The sequence below is a fragment of the Saccopteryx leptura genome, chromosome 12, assembly GCF_036850995.1.
Source record: "Saccopteryx leptura isolate mSacLep1 chromosome 12, mSacLep1_pri_phased_curated, whole genome shotgun sequence".
Classification (NCBI taxonomy): domain Eukaryota; kingdom Metazoa; phylum Chordata; class Mammalia; order Chiroptera; family Emballonuridae; genus Saccopteryx; species Saccopteryx leptura.
The window spans coordinates 51,744,552-51,764,414 of NC_089514.1; the positions used below are offsets into that span (position 1 = coordinate 51,744,552).

At 39.5% G+C, this 19,863-nt stretch overlaps 1 protein-coding gene across 2 annotated transcripts in view; it reads right to left on the reverse strand.

Annotated features, from left to right (window-relative positions):
• The window catches only part of PCLO (piccolo presynaptic cytomatrix protein), a 455,471-nt gene that overhangs the window by 223,506 nt on the left and 212,102 nt on the right, over nt 1-19,863 (reverse strand). For both annotated transcript variants that reach the window (XM_066354350.1, XM_066354349.1), the window contains 2 exons: nt 3,993-9,072; nt 1,615-3,629 (listed from right to left, as the gene is read on the reverse strand). In XM_066354350.1, the coding sequence (XP_066210447.1) occupies nt 1,615-3,629; nt 3,993-9,072 (7,095 nt within the window). The remainder of the gene's footprint in view (nt 1-1,614; nt 3,630-3,992; nt 9,073-19,863) is intronic.

Here is a 19,863-nt window from a genome sequence, read left to right on the forward strand (position 1 = left end):
GCAGGATTCTGTCTCTCTATCTCCCCTTCTCTCACTTAAAAAAAAAAAAAAGAATACAGGGCCCTATATGAAGTAAATGATCACGACATTAACTGAATTTCTCTCTAATGACAGAGGCCTTGAACATTACTTTCAAATACTATTAAAAAATACATTTTTAAAGTTTTCCAAGTAATTCTTTAGATGAATTTACAGTCCACAGCTGTAAAAATAAATACGTACATATTATAATTGAGTTATAATCACTTCTCACAAAGCTACACATGAATAATTCTCTGTAAACTGAATGAAATCTTCATGTACCAGTGGTTCTCTGACTTAACAGTGATGACCTCTATCCCCCACAGGAAAAGTTTTACATTTAATATATACTCTGAGGAAGTATACAATAACAAAATGTCACTAGGAAACTTAAATATAAATTTGTAATTTACTAACATGGCTATTGATATGTCTATAAGCCTATTAATAGACTTACAGTCATATAAAACGGTATATTCAGCTGACAGGCAATGTTTACCATACAGGGTGGGGAAAAAGTAAATTTACAGTTGTTCATATGGCAAATAAGCCAATAAATAATAATACAAGAATAAACTGTTCCATGTACTCACAACTGTAAACCTGTTTTTGCTCTACCTTGCATATGAGTAAGTGGAAATAATATCACCATCTCAGAAAAACCTATTTAGAAGCTTCAGGGTTTAAAAACCTAGAGTTCAGATACCAGTCTATTAAGGGAAACTTTTAAATTGAACTATCGTATTTATCAATAACCTTCTAAAGAATTATATATTAGATTTTAAGTAGGATATATCTGCTTTTATAGTTGATTATTTCTTTTTTTCAGCTATAGAGATCTTCACAAATGTGTCCCACATATCTATATATGTTCTTTTTCCTTTGAAGCACAGTTATATATTTCAAAATAATGAATAGTTATTAATTAATCTCTATTATTCAAAGAAATATACAAATTCTAGTTTTCTTTTATAAGTACCAGGACAAAGGCATACCTGAGGTTAGATTATGATAGTTGCAGAAACAAAATAAGCGTGAATGAATTTTGGAGACTATATTACACTTAAATCTGCATGACCTAGAAATGTTCCCTTTTGAGTAATAAATGCCCTAAGCCCTTTTATGAAAATATTGTGGTGGAAAAAAAAAATTATGGTGGAGGAAAAAGAGACTTATTAGATCATCTCCAAAGACCTTTTCACTAAAAATTCCAGTATCCATGGGTCTAAATTCATGGCCATCATCAGTTTCTATCCAATGTTTATGACCTCATAGAATGAGTAATAATTATATTCACTGAAATCAAGTATAATAAACATTTGGTAGATTGCAAGATTAGAACAAAGCTTTCAACCTCATGAAGTCATAAAATAATAAACTTCTTTTATATCTAGCCTCACAAAATAATATGTTCTCTTTTTGTGGGAATGTATACATTTGCATTTCTTCCCCAAATTATTAATGAAATAATACTCACTGAAACTTGGTATCAAGTTCATAAGTACCAGAAACTTGACTGCTTCCTAAAGTCTACACACGCATGGTTAACATCATCTCATCCATTGTCTTCTAACTGAAAAGAGGCACTCTTACCGTATAGCCCTCGGTATACTGAAAAGAAGCCCTGGAACTTTCGTCTGCTGTTGGACTCAGAGGCTTGGGGTCAGACATGGACCGCTGCATCATCTTGGCTGTCTTAGGACTCGCTGGGGGAACTTTAGCCATATCTGGGTGCAGTACTTTCTGTGGACTTATATCATCAGGGAGGGGTTTTTCATAAGGTACAAAGGCTGATTCTAAGGCTTTGCCTGGTGAAAGTGGTGAGATGGGTGAATAAAGGACTTTTGGAGATTTGAGTGGGGAAGGAGCCAGCTGTAGTGTGGAATCTGCCCGAAGGTGAGATGAGTAACCGATCTCTAAAGGTGTTGGGCGTTTCTTGTCTTTGGGTGGAGATGTGGCACTCAGATACTGAGGACTTTGTGTGTCTGAATCTGCTTCTGTTTGACATCCTAAACTGCCCCCTTTGTAAGTCTTTTCAGGTGCTGAAATGTGTTTAATTATTTCTACCTTGGCATCCACGCGTGCCCGTATCGAAGGCGTTCGTATGGTTCCGACTGGTTCGGTTTGCACAGATATCTCTGCCACTGTTTGAACTGCTATACTGGAGACTTTGGAAAGCAGTTTGGTCTTCTCAGCCTCTGCGGTGCTGTCACCATATTTGGCTCCACGAGCTTTCCTCCTTGATCTAGTAGGCATATCCCACTCATCCTGATCTTCATCATCAGTTTGGACACTCGTGTCAACACTCTTTTTCGTTTTCCTTCTCCTGCTCACATAACTCCGATCTGCCGCGTCCTCATCATCAGTTTGTACCCCACTGTCTACTATCTTTTTAAAACAGCGGGGGTCATCTGCCATATTGTCCCCGATCTCATCATACGGACCCCGGACTTTAGCTCCAGAGCTTCTCTTTTTGGGTTGTTTTTCATCTTTCACCACCACGTCTGTTAAAGGTATTTCTGAAACTGTACTCAGGATGCCAGGTGGGGCAATGTACTGAGTGACGCCATCAGACTGGACTGTGTACCATCCTTGGCTTTGTGGTATTTCAATCGCCACCACGGCTGAGGCTGTGGTGGTGGCATCTTCGGCTGCCCAAAACTGACTGCCTTCTGGGGCAGCATACTGACCTTCCAACACTGCCTGCTCTGTAGTGGTTTGAGGAGAGGCAGTCCCAGAAGGATCGTAGTTATACTGGTAGATCTGGCGGATCTTTTGCTCCTCAAGCTGCTGGTGAAGCTGCTGTTGCAGCTGTTGGATCTGCTCCAGCTGTAACTGCTGCTGAGCTAATGTCTCCTGCCTCATCATGAACTGGGCTTGACGCTCTTCTTCTTGCTGATAGAGAAGGTGCTGCTTCATCGACTGCAGTTCCTCCAGCTTTTTTTGAACCATGAACTTTTCTTGCTCTCGGAACCTCTGAATTTCCTGACGTTCCCACTCCAGTTCCTCAGCAAAACGCTGTTGCTTAATTTTCTCCAGTTCTAAGAGCTCACGCTCCAAGTCTAGCTGCTGCTGTTGTTTATCTTCTTCAGGGACGATTAAAATAGCACTTTCATCTCCCACCACTTCAGAAAACACTTCAGATGCTGTGGTTAAAGTGGGGACTGTGTCTATTGTCTCAGCAGTAAGAGTTTCCATAGTAATGGTTTGCAGACTGGCACTGATATCAATACCAGTTACTACAATGTCTGTTTCAGATGCACTCGTTGTTAGGAAATATGATCTAGGCATCGGCTGACTCTGGTGCAGGGCAGACAACGAAGTCGCTGTGTCAGTTGTGTGCACACCAGACAGATCCCTCACAGTGGTGCTGAAAATGGAGCCAGGCTGTGTGGTGATAGCAAATGTGGAGGGAATAGGAGTTGCCACTGAAGAGTAGACAACACCATTAGTTGACCTCAAGGCACTCCCCACACCATACTGGGGTCCCGGAGGTGGAGTCATTCTTGCTGTGGAATACTGCGGGGTACTAATCCCAGCTCCTGAAATGACTTGTCGTGTTTCTGGATATGGACCTGCAGTCTTGCTTGAATAATCCATTACCTCACCTGAAATACAGGGTAGAGTTATAGTCCAGTTCCCAGAACGAATGATGCTTTTTGGGTTTGAAAGAGCTCTGAATCTCGACGAACATAATGAATGGGGCTGCATGCAAATTCACTGGTTAACCTAATTAGATGCCGAATAAAAGCAACGTTGAACATGCAGGCACATGCAGGTGACTTTGGGCAGAACAAATTTAAAAAAATGAAGATATAAAAGCGCACATGTATTCCAAAATATGTTGTCAAAATATCCAAAGAAAAAGAAAAAGTAACAAAATGGAAAACAGGGACATTTTCATCCTGAAATGAGATGAGGAACACCATAATGACATTTCAAAGAAAGGTCTGTTGCCGCATCATACTGACCTGTAGAACTTCTCCCTGAAGTTAGATCTACTGCTGCATCAGTTTCTCCTGAATAAGCAAAAGCATTCTTACTTTTATAGAAAAAATGGCCAGCTTCTGCTAAATTAGTATCAGACATGGAAGGCTTCATTCCCCCCACCCCTCGGTAACCGTAGGGGCCTGACCGATCATACTGGTAGTGGTCGTCCCTATAACCGAAACGATCCTCAGGAAGAGGAGCTGCAGGCTGCTGGGCTGTGCAGCTCCTCCCAAAAGGCAACTTATACACCACGTCACAGCACACCGCTCTTCTCCCTGCTGTCAGATCAACGGGTTTTTCATCATCTTCTATTATTCTGGTCACCACACTTGAAGCTGACTCATCCATTGTCGCAACAGTTCTGTGAGACTTTGTTGTGCTGAGATCCACTACCTCTCCCTCAGCGGTCCCCTGGGATGTTGTGCTATCAGTCCACCCATTTGTGACACCAACAGGAGGCACAGTAACAGGCTTTGTAGTAGCCAGTGCCATTGCATGTGCTGAAGTACCTAAAGATAAGTTCATGGGTGCTTCCTGCCTAACTGTAGGAAGAGACTGGCCACTTTGTATCTTGTACAGGGGTTCAGGATGCTTTGATGTAGTAAGCTTAAGTGGTGTTGTTGTTGCATGTTCTATACCCATTAGGCTTTCTGTGCCCACAGTGTAACCTGTACTATCTGTGCACGTGACAGCAGTCACTGTCTCGGTGACCAGGGGTGTTGGGGCCACTACTGATGGAGTTGCACTGAGATTAATAATAGAGGGTTGGACAGCACTGATTTGTCTCCCATAAGCTTCCTTTGATGTGGTCTGCCTTTTCACATCCATTGTAGAAGCAGAAAGATCCATACATCTGTCAGTTACTTTAACTTCCACTTTTGGAACTGTACGCAGATCAATGGCATCGCCAATAAGTGGTAACGTTCCATTTCCTTTATGCTGATGCTTCTCTAAATGTAGGTTATCTAAAGTAAGAGGCTCTGGAGGAACTGTTATGGAGACACTGCCAAGACCAACACTAGGGACTGTACTTCTGGCTACTGAAACCTCAGACTTAGGAATTTCAGTTGTGAGAAACTGCGTAACTGAACTTGGGGCCTGACATGAAGATGGTATTGTGACAGGGATAGCAGAAAATGTCTCCAAAGTTCTTGAGATGTACAGGCTCTGTTCTGATGAATGTGAGATTTCTGCAGCTGATATAGAAGGAACTACAGAAAATACTGGTTCAATAGAGATCAGATCTCTGGCGGGTGATCCCAGGGGCCAGCTAGTAATTGCTTGACTAGTTGAAGAATCTGTTGGAGTCCCAGGTTCAGATGGCAACGTGATAACCACGTATGTTTCCATGAGAGATTTGGAAAATCTTGGTGAGGACTTGTTAGAATGAGGGGACAGTGGGGAGGTAGGAGAAGGCAATTTATAATCTGCTGTAGTGACTAAATTTAATGTCATATGTGAAGTTGAAGACAGACCTGCTAGTTTGGAGTATGTATCTGTCGGTTTCTGTGTAGTTACTGGAAGCTGAGGGACTGGGGGCTTCGGGGCAATGGGGGGTTTGCTTGGCTCAGGTCTGTGTGTGAACACAAGTCCCGAGGGAATTGAAGACGGCTTAGGAGGAACAGGAGGAGGCACAGGGGTACATGTTTTTGTTACAGGTGTCCCATTACTCCTTGGACCAGCTGCGGTCTCTGTAGTAGTAGCAGTGTCACCTAGAGATACAGGTGTCATAGCTAGAGTCACAGGAGCTGGAGCTGTTAACTTTTTTTTCAGATGAGTAGTGGGTTTAGGTGAGGTTGGCGGAGGAAGTGGTGGTGGGGGAGGAGGAGGAGGGGGAGGGGGAGGAGGGGGAGGCGGGGGAGGGGGTGGTACGGGAGGTTGAGCTGACGTGTCCAAGGAAGAAGTTCGTAAGAATGGACGTGTTTTAGTTGGAAGCAAGAAAACAGAAGGGCTTCCAGATGGTAACTGCGATGCAGGTTTTTCTTGACCAAAGAGCTCTCCAGACAGAAAGCATGCAGCTGAAACTTGCTCTTTCATTGGATGGACTATTCCAGAAGGTGGTTGATCAAACACAGTTTTAGTTAAGCTAATTTTTGTTAATTCAGCCTCAGACTCCTTCCTTTTATCTCTGTAAGCTTCCAAAACTTCCAGAATAATTCCATTCCCAGTCTCCTTGGCTTCCTTCACGGGGCCCTTTTCAGATATCGGTAAGTCAGTGGGGATGGTGTCAGCAATTGGCACTTTGGGTTTCATGTCTTCAGATTCTAAGAGAGCAGGTGCAGTGTCAGATAAGGAAACTGCAACACGATCAGCACCGGCTCTACCTTCTGGGATGGTAGTCTGATCTAAAGGCATACTTATGTCTTCTGGATAGTCTATAATGCTGCCTGGAAAATAAGTTGATGAAGAAATATCCTTAGAATCTTCAAATTTAGTTACTATGTCTACAGGCTCTGTATAAACTGTGGTTATACTGTCGAGGGTAGTAATGGGTGAGGAGCTATCTGTGGTACAAACTGAAGAAACAGATGATGTGAGAGAAGGTGTATCAGAGGGTGGGACAGATGGAGCACTTTCTGAAGGCTCAGAATAGGTCAAAATCATTGATTCATGGGCAATTATCTCTTGAATTTCTCTTGCATAATCAGTTACATACTCATCTTCAATTTCCTCTATTGAAAAATGTTGGGTTATTTTAACATCTGGAATGGACAGTGTTGTACTGCTGGTTGAATCTGTAAGAGATGCTCCTGAAAGAATACTTGATGTCAGAGATGCATCAGGCAACCTATCAAAGTCCATACTGGATTCTGTCAAGTCATCCCTGATGGGGGGCTGGGTTGGACTTGATTCAGGTGTTAACTGCATCTGTTGCCTCTTCATGAATTCTTCATAGGCAGCATCAGCATCTAGTAATTTTTTTTCTTCACTGGTAAAAGTTACCATACTACCCAGATCCACTATCTCGTGACTTTCTGGGATGATGTAAGAACTTGAAACAATATCTTCTTGAGGCACAACTGCATGTAAGCTTTCTAACTCATAAAACTCTTTCTGAAGGTCTGTAATTTTCTGCATAGGATCATCATAAATCTGTTCTGGAAGTCTTATTTTCTGCTCTCTCCCTCTCTGCTGCATAAATCCATTTTCATCTTCTGGCCTTGTTAGCAGACTGACATCAACTGAACCATTGTATGTGTCCTCTACTAAAGATTCATAAATGTAATCCTCTATCAACATCCCACCATACAGAGGCTCCTTTTCAAACATTTCATCACGTTCATTTGCAGCTGAAAAAGCTTTATATTTGTGGGTTTTATGCATCATTTCTTCATACATCTCCTCAGCACTTTTCAATGCCTTTTGGCCACCTTCTTTCTGCATGATAGAATGCTCATCTGTCGGTGAGTACAAAGACACAGCTGTGGGCAATTTATAAACTTTCTGCACTTCTATTATTTTTTCTGGGCTTATTTCAAAGCCCTCTGGATCTGACTCTATGCTAGGTGAATATTCAGAACAGGAAGACCGATGGAGCTCCTCCATTTCTGCAGCCTGGCGTAACTCTTCTGTTGGGGAGGCGTCTTCAATGGGAGAGAGATTACTGGGTGGCGTCTTTGGTCTTTCCCTCCTTCTCTGAGCTCGAAGTTCATCTTTGTCTTTCTTTGATTTTTTACTCGAACTCTTTCTTTGTTGCTGTTCTAATTCCCGCTGCTTTTCTTGCTCCTTTAATAACTCTTCCTCCTCTCTCAATTCTTCCTCCTCTGAAGAATCTTCAATTGTAGGTAAGAGAGGACCATGTGATCTGTGCCGAGCTTTGCGCTGCTGTTTGCTCTCTCCTTTTTTGTGACTCGGGCTACTGTCACTGTCTTCATCAAGTGATGACACTGACGTAGGGGATGTGCCAGGGGTAAAGCTGGAAGCATGAAGACTAGAAGATCCTTCGCCCCTCGATCTATCTTCCGGGGAGTCTGTCAGGCTTTCCATTTCTAATTCTGGCTCTTCATCAAAATACAAGGCTGATTTTTTCTGTGTAGACTCGGCAGAATATTTATCTGCTGTTGTGCTGTTGAGTTCAATCGTTTTAAACCGACGTAGCCCACCCCCTCCAGCCACTACAAGTTCTTCACTCTCCTGACTTTTAGTTTCTCGGTATTTAATTTCAGGACTTTCGTCAAATGTCTCGTCGTCTTCATCATGCCATGAGTGGCGTCTCCCTGCATCATCGTCAAAGCTGGTGCTACTTTTTCGAGTCAGTCGCTTGTGTTTTCCCGCTGTTACTTTCCCTTTCCCTTTTGTTTCTTCCTTCTTCTGGCTCTCAATATTACTACTAATCTCTTTGAGCTGACTCCTAATGAACTCCTCATCTTCGGAACCGGAAGCATCTTCATCGGCACTCATTTCTATGATCTGTTTCCGAATAAAGTCCTCCTCTTCCCCTGATCCCTGACTGTCCTCCTGTTTGTAGTCATCGCTGCTTGATGACCCGATGCTAGTTCTCCGTTTCCTTTGTGGAACAGGTGAGGTTTCACTCTCGCTGCTGTCTTCCACCGAGTCATAAAGCTGTCTTCTGACGTCCTCAGCAAACTCCGCCTTTCCTTTGTGGTCCTTCCTGGAAGGAGTGTCTTCTCGGCCATCTCTTGGAAAAGTATCCTTTTCTTCTTCAGTCTGTTTGAGCTTCTGTTCTGAAATCACAGTTTCCGGGGCTGCTGCTAAACTCTGAGTTTTCTGCTCATCCCGAGGCTGCTCAGGAGAAACCTCAGGAGGCTGTGTTTTCTTCTCTGACTTTTCTTCGACAAACGTACTTGCCTGGGCTTCCAAAATGGACAGGACTGTACTTTCTAACTTTGCCAAATCTGAGGGGCTAGAAGGGCTGCTTTCTTGTGAAAAAGAGTCCTTTTTGAGCCCCTTGAGCAAATCCTTTTCATCACTTGTTATAAGACTTGGAATTTCGCCAAGTGAACCTGATATGCCATCGGAAGAATACCCTGTGTCACTGAGGCCTTGTGGGCTTTTTGGCTGTTGAGAACTTGAGGTGTCCGATTTGTCATCTTCCTTTTCCTGGCAGGGAGGAAAAGATACAGGAAAACTTAACATGATTAAATAATAAAATGGCCTTCCCATTACTCCCAGCTAACTATTATGAACAGAAAAAAACCACACAAAATTTTTTCAGCCATATGTCAATATTGTTTTAAATAAATCTTTGAACAGACAAAAAAAATGAAAATAGTTAATACATATTGATTAAGGTTAGCCTTCATTTAATCTGAGTTTAAATGTTAATTCACAATGATATATTTAGTTGATTAATACTCTACCTTGTACAATTCAATACCGTTTTCCTTCAAAAACATGATTTTCCTTCTCATATTTATTCTGGGATAAAATTCAAATTATCAAAGAAAAAATTTAATGATAAGTTTCCACTGACATAATTAATATTTTTTTATTATGAGAAGAGGCAAAGAAAGAAAGACTATGAGGATAGGCTTTTACCTGGCTATGAGTCTTATGGGCTGTTGGAAAAGCAACAGAAGTTAACATATATCATTATGGGGCTATGATGATATCTGCCCCATCGACCACAAAGAATTTTTTTCTGAGAGAGAATCAAACAAGGCACTGCTTTTAAAAGACATTTTGAATAACATAAAGCACTACACTTACTTGGTATTGCAGTTCATACTGTAATGTTATATCACTTGAAAGGAATGTTTAGAAATCGTAAACTTTGAAAAAGTAACAATGATTTGTCTGACTCATGACTTCAGTAAAAGAAAGCTATTGTTTTTATAGAGTTGTAAAGTACATTTAAGATGGTCAATAAATATCATTTATAAATGTTTTCTAACTTTAAAAATACTTGGATTTTTACCTTTACAGTATTTCAAAGTCAGCTCCCTTCAACCAGACCAATACCTAACTTTGTCAATGGAAATATGGACTTTTCAGGGGGTTGGGACACAGAGTAGACATCACACAGACTTGAAATGCTTCTTTTCTGTGATAAGGCCATGATGACAATTTGATTCAAGAATCAGAGAGGCCTTAAATAAAACTGTTATATAGAGAGACTATTTTTCATTAGTCTAAATTTTAAAAACCTATGAGAGCAAAATGAAACCCAGTTGATCTAGTTTCAATGATTAAAGGAGAACGTCACAAAACCCCACACCCTATGAAAGGAAGAGGTCAGACAAAAAGCTGCATAAAACCATGCTCTATTTGGCACTGGTCTATGAGGTCACCTCAATTCGACTAAAGTCTGTATTTTGAACTAACCATCTCAATATTTCCAGTGAGTGTGTAGGCATGGGCTCCTCTTACCTATCTATAGCGAAATGAACAGATGTCAGGTTGGATAACAAACAGCAAACATGCAAAAACATCTATCTTCTTTGCTGCCTTCCTTCCCTCTGGTTTTATTTTTCTCCCTTCCTTCCTTTTCTGTTTCTGACTCCTTCTCTTCTTCTTTTACCTATAAAGTTCTCAAACATAAAAGTTGTTGTTGTCTTGATATTAATTTTACATGTAATTTCATCTCAATACCTGTCTTTATTATGTATGGTTAGAGAAGTATTTTGAGCACATCATAGAGTATAATGCTTTTGCTGAATGTACACATGACTCAATTAAAAAAAAGACAATCTGATATACTTTTTCACAATTAATCCAGAAAGCAATGCTTATTCTTTGGTTTACCAAGAATTAATTTCTTTGGACCATTTCAGATGTCTTTGCAGGAAAGGGTTACTTATCTGCAGTTATAAGACTATAAAAGCAGGGCTAATGAGCACCTAATTACCTTTGGTTTTGTTTTCTTAAGACCTACACATCTAAGACATCAGCACAGGCAAAGCAGTCTTCTAGTAAAGTCTTTCTGGATGCTCACAGTAGAGGGATATTTATATCTGCTCACAGCCCATAAAATGCCAGAGCAGTTTCTGAGTCCAATATGCTTTCTTAGTCTTTTGTTGTCTTCCTCCCTCCAAGTTTCCCTAAATCACAGTGAACACTGTAAGCACAGGGTGCAATATATAAGCTCCTTGTGCATAAAAGGGCAAGAAAATGATCGTTCATAATCAAAGTTTGATGGTGTCATTTGTTTTCTTATTTTGTGTCTGAACATATTATAAAACAACAATGTAACAAACTATTAATATATAGAAGATATGTTACTATTGTTATATATAATGATTCATTGAGTAATACAAAAGATGAATTATAATTTTACACAATAGATTCTGAAGGTTCTAATGATATTTTATAAAAAATGAGATTAGGGCCAGATATATATAATGTGACAAAGAAAATTAAGATGCATTAGACAGAAGACTTAACACATAAATAGCAAAATATCTCCCCTAAGACCCCCTTTCACCTGTGTTCATGCTTTCCTTCTTTCTTCAGTTATATGTTCTACCCCCTTTTCCCTCTGCCTCTGTCTTCTTGGTCTCTTTCCTACACATCCCTTACAGGATTCAATCATAATTTACCTATGATAATGCTTTGAGGATTTCTGCCCACCAAGGACTCCTATTTTTCATATATAAGGTGACAAAGATAAAATGTCTGCAATGGTTAATAAGGAAATGGAGTTAAGTGACCAAAGGACATTTGGTTGAACTGTCCAGAAGGAATATTTATTTGGTCATGTACTAATTGTATCATAATATATTTAAAAAAAATTCATAATGTAAATTTTTATCATACTAAGTGGCATAGTATAAAGCCCCCTGACATAAATGAATGACCTGCTTCTTCATTATATTGTTAGCCTGTTAATCATCAGATATGCACCAACCAGGCCCTTTTCCTCTTTGATTTAAGACACCTACATATTCATCTTTTCACCTGCTGAAATTTAAACAAAAAAGTTTCTCCTCATGGACAGAGATGAACACACTGAAGTACTCTCTGTTCATCTATTTATCCTTCCTGTGGTTACCCAGTGTCTTTTGTGAAATACCTCTGTGAGTACTGGCACTATTTGTACCCATATAGGTTAACTGGTCTATACAGATTTAACATCACAAACCCTTGCTTTATAAATAACATTTCTTAATGAGGAAGTAACTTATCAAATATTAAAGAGTAGATGGAACTGAGAAAAATGTAAAACACAGCATGTAAGTTGGGTCTGATTTTTTCTAATTATTCAAACTTCAAATGATGTCTGAAGTAGTATAACTAGAAAAATAGGATCAAGAATTTGTGTGAGGAAAGAATAATTGGGCTTATTTTCTCTCAAGTGTTTCTAGAATTAAAAGATTGAAAGTTTTCTCTCAGTTGCTTCAAAATGCATGGCTGTATACTTATTTTTTGACAAAAATATTAAGCCATTTAATAACCTATTAAGATTTAATGAAGTAAATAAATGGTTCTTTCTAAGTTATATACACATATAACACATACACATATTTGTATGTCACTGAATTTTCTTATTTTGTATTATTTTCTTCATTAGAATACATAATCTGATATTAAAATCAATTATCTATTTCATTTTAAAAAATATATTGAGAATGACTTTTGTAATTATTACATAGGAATAAAATTCCAGACATTTACCCTTTGCATGAGAATTTTGTTTGTCATTTTAGATAAAGGCAGTGAGTGGGAACAGCAATCATTTAGGCATATCTTAAAAAAAATAGCAATGGTATTTTTCAGCTCCCCTGAGGAACACATTTTCCCTGTATTTTTCTAAGTACATTTCCATTAAACTCTATTAGACTTCAATTTTTTATTATGTATTGTAGTTTCACCATGTATAGAATTATGGCTACTTGAGCCTTTCTAGTCAGTGTATATGAAACAATAACTTAAAATTTCCAAAGACTAAGAGTAGAGAATTCCTTTTCCTCCCAATATTCTACCACTTCCCATGGTGTCAGGTCTTGAGACATCTCTGGTAGTGAAGGGTACACCGAGACACAGTGGCACTGCCAAGCTTAGCTCTGCCCTTTCCTCAAGTGAAACTTTTAGCCTTCCATGTTGAAGGTAAGCGGGCCTTATTTGAATATTATTGGGGTGAAGAACTGAATTCCTGGTTAAATGTAATGTACAAAGAAAAGATGCAATATTAAGTTTTTGGTTAATTTCCCCCAACTCATTTACTGTAATGGGCCAAAGTAAAACAACAAACGAAGGATCTTGAATCACTTATAGAATGTTTGGGTCAAAATGAATTGCTAGTTTGAGTGTTCCAAACACTCTAAACAAGGTTAAGTTCATAAAATTCACTGAGCCTGGAGAGAAAAATCAGGTAGTCCGACCTACATGATAATCCTTTTCACTACTCATCATTTTTAATCCTATCTGATCATGCTGCCATTATATACAATGGCTATATATAACTTGCACGCTACCTGATAGATAATTTTATCCAGAAATAAAAGTTATTCTAAAGGATGTTCAAATTTTTATTTTTATAAGGAAAGCCATAGTGTGTCATGTATTAAATGTAAACAAATAGTATTCTGTTTAATTATATAAGTAAAAAGAGAGAATTCTCTGGTCACATGTAATTTTAAAATATTAAGATAAAAAATAAGAATATACCTTTCAAATTATTAATTATATTCCAGAATAAAATTTAATTCCATTTGTCAAATACATTTTTAAAGACAGGAAAGAAATAGGAACAAAAAGAAAGAAAATGATCTGGCAACAAAGAAATACAAATGATATACTATAATAATATGAATGACACACACAAAAAATAAATGAATAAATAAAGTAACAAATATATAAATAAAGTAACAAATTACACAAAGTACTTGAGATTACAGTGAGAGCTGCCAAGATATAAATAATTATACTAGTGCAAAGGCAGTATGTTGAAAGTATCATAGGAAAGAAACGTGGGGTGTTCAAGAAGCTTAGCCTTTACAAACAGAACTGTACTAGATAATCTTAGCTTTGCTCTTTCCCAGCTATGTGAGCCTAGGCACCGAAACTGAGTTTCTCTCCTCCTTTTATTTTTAATGTTTATTTATTAATTTTTGTGAGAGAAGAAGAGAGAGAGGGAGGGAGAGACAGGAAAGTTGATCTGCTCTTGGAAGTGTTCCTAACTGGGACAAGCAGCAATCTCCGTGCTTCAGGACGATGCTCTAACCAACTGGGCCATCGTGCCAGCGCAAGTTTCCCTTTGGAAGTGTCCCTAACTGGGACAGAAGCAGCAATCTCCGTGCTTCAGGATGATGCTCTAACCAACTGGGCCATCGTGCCAGCGCAAGTTTCCCTTTGGAAGTGTCCCTAACTGGGACAAGCAGCAATCTCCGTGCTTCAGGATGATGCTCTAACCAACTGAGCCATCGTGCCAGCGCAAGTTTCCCTTTTCTAAGACAGATAGAACATTTAATTTATCATTAGTTATGTGGGTTAACTGATAGAGAAATGACTTAACATAGTGTCCAGAATATAGTAAAAGGTAAATTGCCTGACCAGGTGGTGGCACAGTGGATAGAGCGTCAGAATGGGAGGACCCAGGTTCAAAACCCTGAGGTCACCAGCTTGAGTGCGGGCTCATACGGCTTGAGTGCGGGCTCATACGGCTTGAGTGTGGGCTCACCAGCTTGAGTGTGGACTCACCAGCTTGAGCGTGGTGTCACTGGCTTGTGCGTGGTATTGTAGGCTTGAGCCCCACCCAGGTCATTGACTTGAGCAAGGGTTCACTTGCTCTGCTGGAGCCCCTCCCAGTCAAAGCACATATGAGAAAGCAATCAGTGAACAACTAAGGAACTGCAACAAAGAATTGATGCTTCTCATCTCCCTCCCTTCCTGTCTCTCTCTCTCTCTCTCTATCTCTCTCTCTCTCTCTCACACACACACACACACACACACACATACACACAAACACACACACACAAAGACTATTATTTTAATTTTCAAAAAAAGCTAAGTTAAAACTGATCACTCCTCAGTGACTGCCATTGGGGAGAAGAGTGGCCCAGAGATGCAGGTGGGACTGTTCTGATTGGGCTGATACAAGGGTGCAGCATCAGTGCACAGAGAACTGAGGACAGGTTCAGAAGGGAGAGAGCACAAGCTATACTCAGGAATTACACAAAGGCCTCTTTGGCTGGTTTTCTATTTCTCATTTGTGGGGAATATTAGGCTGCCTGAAACTTATACTGAAGTCATACTTCAGAGGGCTAAGAAAACCACGCTAAACTGGTAAGTCAGGAGGTCTTGACAGTGGCAGGCAGACACCTGGCAATTACACCAAGTTGTCAATGGACTGTAAGAAGTAAACGTTCTGATTGTTATTGTTTTGTTTTTAGCCAGACAGAGCTAGAGACAGACAGACAGGAACAGACTAGCAGGTAGAGAGAGATGAAAAGCATCAGTTCTTCATTGTGGCACCTTAGTTGTTTATTGATTGCTTATCCTACGTGCCTTGACCGGGGTCTCCAGCTGAGCCAGTGACACCTTGCTCAAGCCAGCAACCTTTGGGCTCAAGCATTCAACTATGGGGACATGACTATGATCCTACACTCAAGCCAGCGACCCCATGCTCAAGCCAGTGAGCCCACGCTCAAGCAAGATGAACCCTCCACTCAAGCTGGTGACCTCTAGGTTTCAATCTTGGGTCTTCTTTGTCCCAGGCCAATACTCTATACACTGTGCCAATGCCTGGTCAGGCTTGCGAGAGGATAGAGAGACAGAAGGTAGGGACGAACAGGAAGCATCAACCTGTAGTAGTTCTTCTCATATGTGCTTTGACTGGGCAAGCCCAGGGTTTTCAACTGGGGACCTCATCATTCCAGGGCAATGCTTTATCCACTGCACCAACACTGGTCAGGCAAGGTTTTTTTTTGTTTGTTTGTTTGTTTTTGTATTTTTCTGAAGCTGGAAACCGGGAGAGACAGTCAGACAGACTCCCGCATGTGCCCGACCGGGATCCACCCGGCATGCCCACCAGGGGGCGACGCTCTGCCCACCAGGGGGCGATGCTCTGCCCCTCTGGGGCGTTGCTCTGCCGCAACCAGAGCCACTCTAGCGCCTGGGGCAGAGGCCAAGGAGCCATCCCCAGCGCCCAGGCCATCTTTGCTCCAATGGAGCCTTGGCTGCGGGAGGGGAAGAGAGAGACAGAGAGGAAGGGGGGGGGTGGAGAAGCAAATGGGCACTTCTCCTATGTGCCCTGGCTGGGAATCGAACCCGGGTCCCCCGCACGCCAGGCTGATGCTTTACCGCTGAGCCAACCGGCCAGGGCCTCAGGCAAGGTTTTTATTCTATTTTCAATCTAAAATTATATTTTACTAATATTTAATAAAAAGATTGACACCACTATTTGTTTATTTCTCTTTATCAGTTGGTCGCATGGTTTTTGAGAATCCTGGGAGAAGACTGGAAGTTACACTGTAAGGAAAAGATCTAGTGAGGCGGTCATTTCATTTGCTCACTTCTATTGAAGCTTATTGTTTAGTTAGGAGACTTGTGGCTCATATTACCCAGTTTCAATTAAACCAACTTTCCTATAATAGGTAAGAGGTAGATAAAATATTGTTTAAGAACATTTTCATGGTCCTGGCCCATTGGCTCAGTAGATAGAGCATCGGCCAGGCATGCAGACATCCTGGGTTCAATCCCTAATCAGAACACACAGGAGAGGCAACTACCTGCTTCTCTTCCCCCCTCGTCCCCTCTCACAGCCAGTGGCTCAATTGGTTCAAGTGTCGGCCCAGGCACTGAAGACAGCTCAGTATATTTGAGCATAAGCCCTAGACAGGGGTTGCTGGTTGGATCCCGGTTGGGGCACATGTGGGAATCTGCCCCTCTATCTCCTTTCCTCTCAGTTAAAGGGAAAAAAAAGATTTTCACAAAAAATAATGTGTTAAAAATAATAGTAATAATGCAAGAAACATACAAATACTCCGTGTTGTTATAAGCTCTCCATCAGTAACTTTACCAGGTAAAAGCAATGATGATCACGTTAAATCAGATATGACACAAGTTGGCCAAAAGTGTTTGACATTACCAAGAAATCTATTTAATATCTGTATTTATACCTATTATTGCTAATAACAAATTGCCTTAACACATAATGTGATCTTGTATTATAGCAAATGATATTCGACACCATCACAAACTTATGTTATTTTCAGAAAGTAAATATTCCAGTATTTTATAAAGGTTCAGTAAGTTGAATAATAAAGACATAATCTTCATTTGAGTTTTCTTATTTAATAAAAGTCACATGTCATTTGGGGAAAGTTGTTTTTTTCTGCCATGGAAAAATGGCTAAAGTAATATGTAGCAAACAATATGGTGACAAATTAAATTGCATATCTTTTTTAGCAGGGGGTACTAGAAGAAAAAAAATAACTGTGGCAGGTTTAGGGGAAATTATTAGAACAAGTAACAGAAGGTTAGATAATAATGGAAACAAAGTGTAGAGATTTCTAACATGCTCAGTTAATAATTTTCAATAATTCTGTTTCAATAAGAAAATCCTTAAACAACTACTATTGTGAGATACTAAGAAATAATGTACCAATAAAGATAGCCTCAATACTGAGAAAATTTTAATAAAGGCACATATTTTTAAATGGAACCTATATATTAAATACTGAGGAGTGGCTTTTCTAATTGGAATTATTTTTTTTAAAGGGTAAGATTATAGACATAACAGTACATATGAAATTCACTTACTTGTTTGTTCCAAGTAGGACAGAACTATGTAGAGTGCCTCAAGATTTTACAGATATAGTACACATATATGAATGAGACCTTTATATTTAGATGAATATCTTTAATATTTTGTACTAAGAGAATATCTATGAACTTATTTTAAACAGAGGCTTACTAATTATCTGACAGGAAATTAATTTTAAGAGTTATAAATGTGAAAATCTACTTATTTTTTTAACAAAAACAGAAGAACCCCCAAATTACTTTCTGGTGATGATGAGGGTTATCAGTAATACACTATTTATTAGATATTTAGGAAGAAAGTAAACCTTGGTTGTCAACAATATGCTACCTTTTAAATATTAAGGAATAAACATTAGTTGTCTCTTCAAAAAATTATGATGTGAAAACACTCCTTTGGAGACATATATTTGGAAATTATGGGAGTGATTACGCTATAAAAATGACATGCCACTTTTAAAAATTGTCATATCTGCTCATTTAACAAATTTTAAAGAGGGTATTTTATTCTGTTTGTAAATCTTCCAGATAAAGAACTCTGGAAGAAGACCTTGTTTTCTGACTATTGGTATCAGGGATGATGAACATCTTCTCATTGTAGAATTTCCACAATTAAGAAACAATTTTGTTTTCAATTTCAAACTTAGAAAGCAGATAACAAGATTTGGCAAGTGCAATCTCTGACCCACTTCTTCCAATGTGGGTTATCTTTTTTGTTATGACAGTCAATAAAATTAAATGTCAAATCTAAAAATAAGCTTAACTTAGAAGTTCAATACAAGTAACTCTATCAAAAAATTTTAGACCCAGATTTTCTAAAATATTAAAAGTCAGTCAATACTATCTATAAAACATAATTAATCATATTTTAATGTGGTCAAATGTACCTACATTTAAATATAATAAAATAACTTGTTTATTTCACTGATTTTATTTTTGTTAATAGTTTATATTGTAAATAATATATTAGTTACTTAGTACATATTCTTAGAAATAAAATAAGTATATACATATTGAGGTTATAAAAGAAAAAGTGGTAAAAGGAAATGATAGAAAGTGATAAAAATACAAAATAATTTATTTATTATTATTTTTTTTTTTTGTATTTTTCTGAAGCTGGAAACGGGGAGATAGTCAGACAGACTCCTGCATGCGCCCGACCAGGATCCACCCGGCACGCCCACCAGAGGGCGACGCTCTGCCCACCAGGGGGCGATGCTCTGCCCCTCCAGGGCGTCGCTCTGTTGCGACCAGAGCCACTCTAGCGCCTGGGGCAGAGGTTAAGGAGCCATCCCCAGCACCCGGGCCATCTTTGCTCCAATGGAGCTTTGGCTGTGGGAGGGGAAGAGAGAGACAGAGAGGAAGGAGAGGGGGAGGGGCAGAGAAGCAGATAGGCGCTTCTCCTGTGTGCCCTGGCCAGGAATCGAACCCGGGACTTCTGCACGCCAGGCCAACGCTCTACCACTGAGCCAACCGGCCAGGGCCACAAAATAATTTAAAAAGTAGTGCATTCACAAAATACTAGGACACACTATTTAGATTATATTTAACAAGCAATAGAGAATCATTAGAAGTATTTGAGGGATAGAGTTAAATTGTCTAAAACCTGGAAAATAACTATCTAACAACTATATACTAGAGAAGGGAGAAACAGAAGGCATAGTGACCAGTAATAGGATTATTCAAATCATTGGTGAAAGTTCATGAAGGCCACAAGTAGGACAGTGTCCTTAGAAACAGGAGCTAATGAACAGGAATGTGACAAACTGGATGTAGAGAGTAACGTGTATAAGAAACCTCCAATTACTAAGACTGGGAGATGGAGAGAGGGTGAATGATGGTAACATTGTCAGACATAGAAAGGTTAGAAGTATAAGACTCTAACATACTGGGATCCAGCTTACAATGAGGCTTTGAAGTAGGATGATATATTGAGTATTTGAAAATGCAATTGAAAGGGGAAAAACTACAGTAGTGGATTTAGGAATTGTTCATGTGACTCCATTATGAGGAAATAAAACAGAACTCAAAGAAAAACTTGATCGTATGGAGACTGGAAAAGAGAAAGCAATAATCATAATCTAAGAACTCATAAGGAACGATCAGAAAGACAAAACAATAAGGGAAGGGTCATGAAAGCTAAAGATAGTTTCATAAAGGGAGAAATAGTAAAAAGCATCAAGTTCTGTA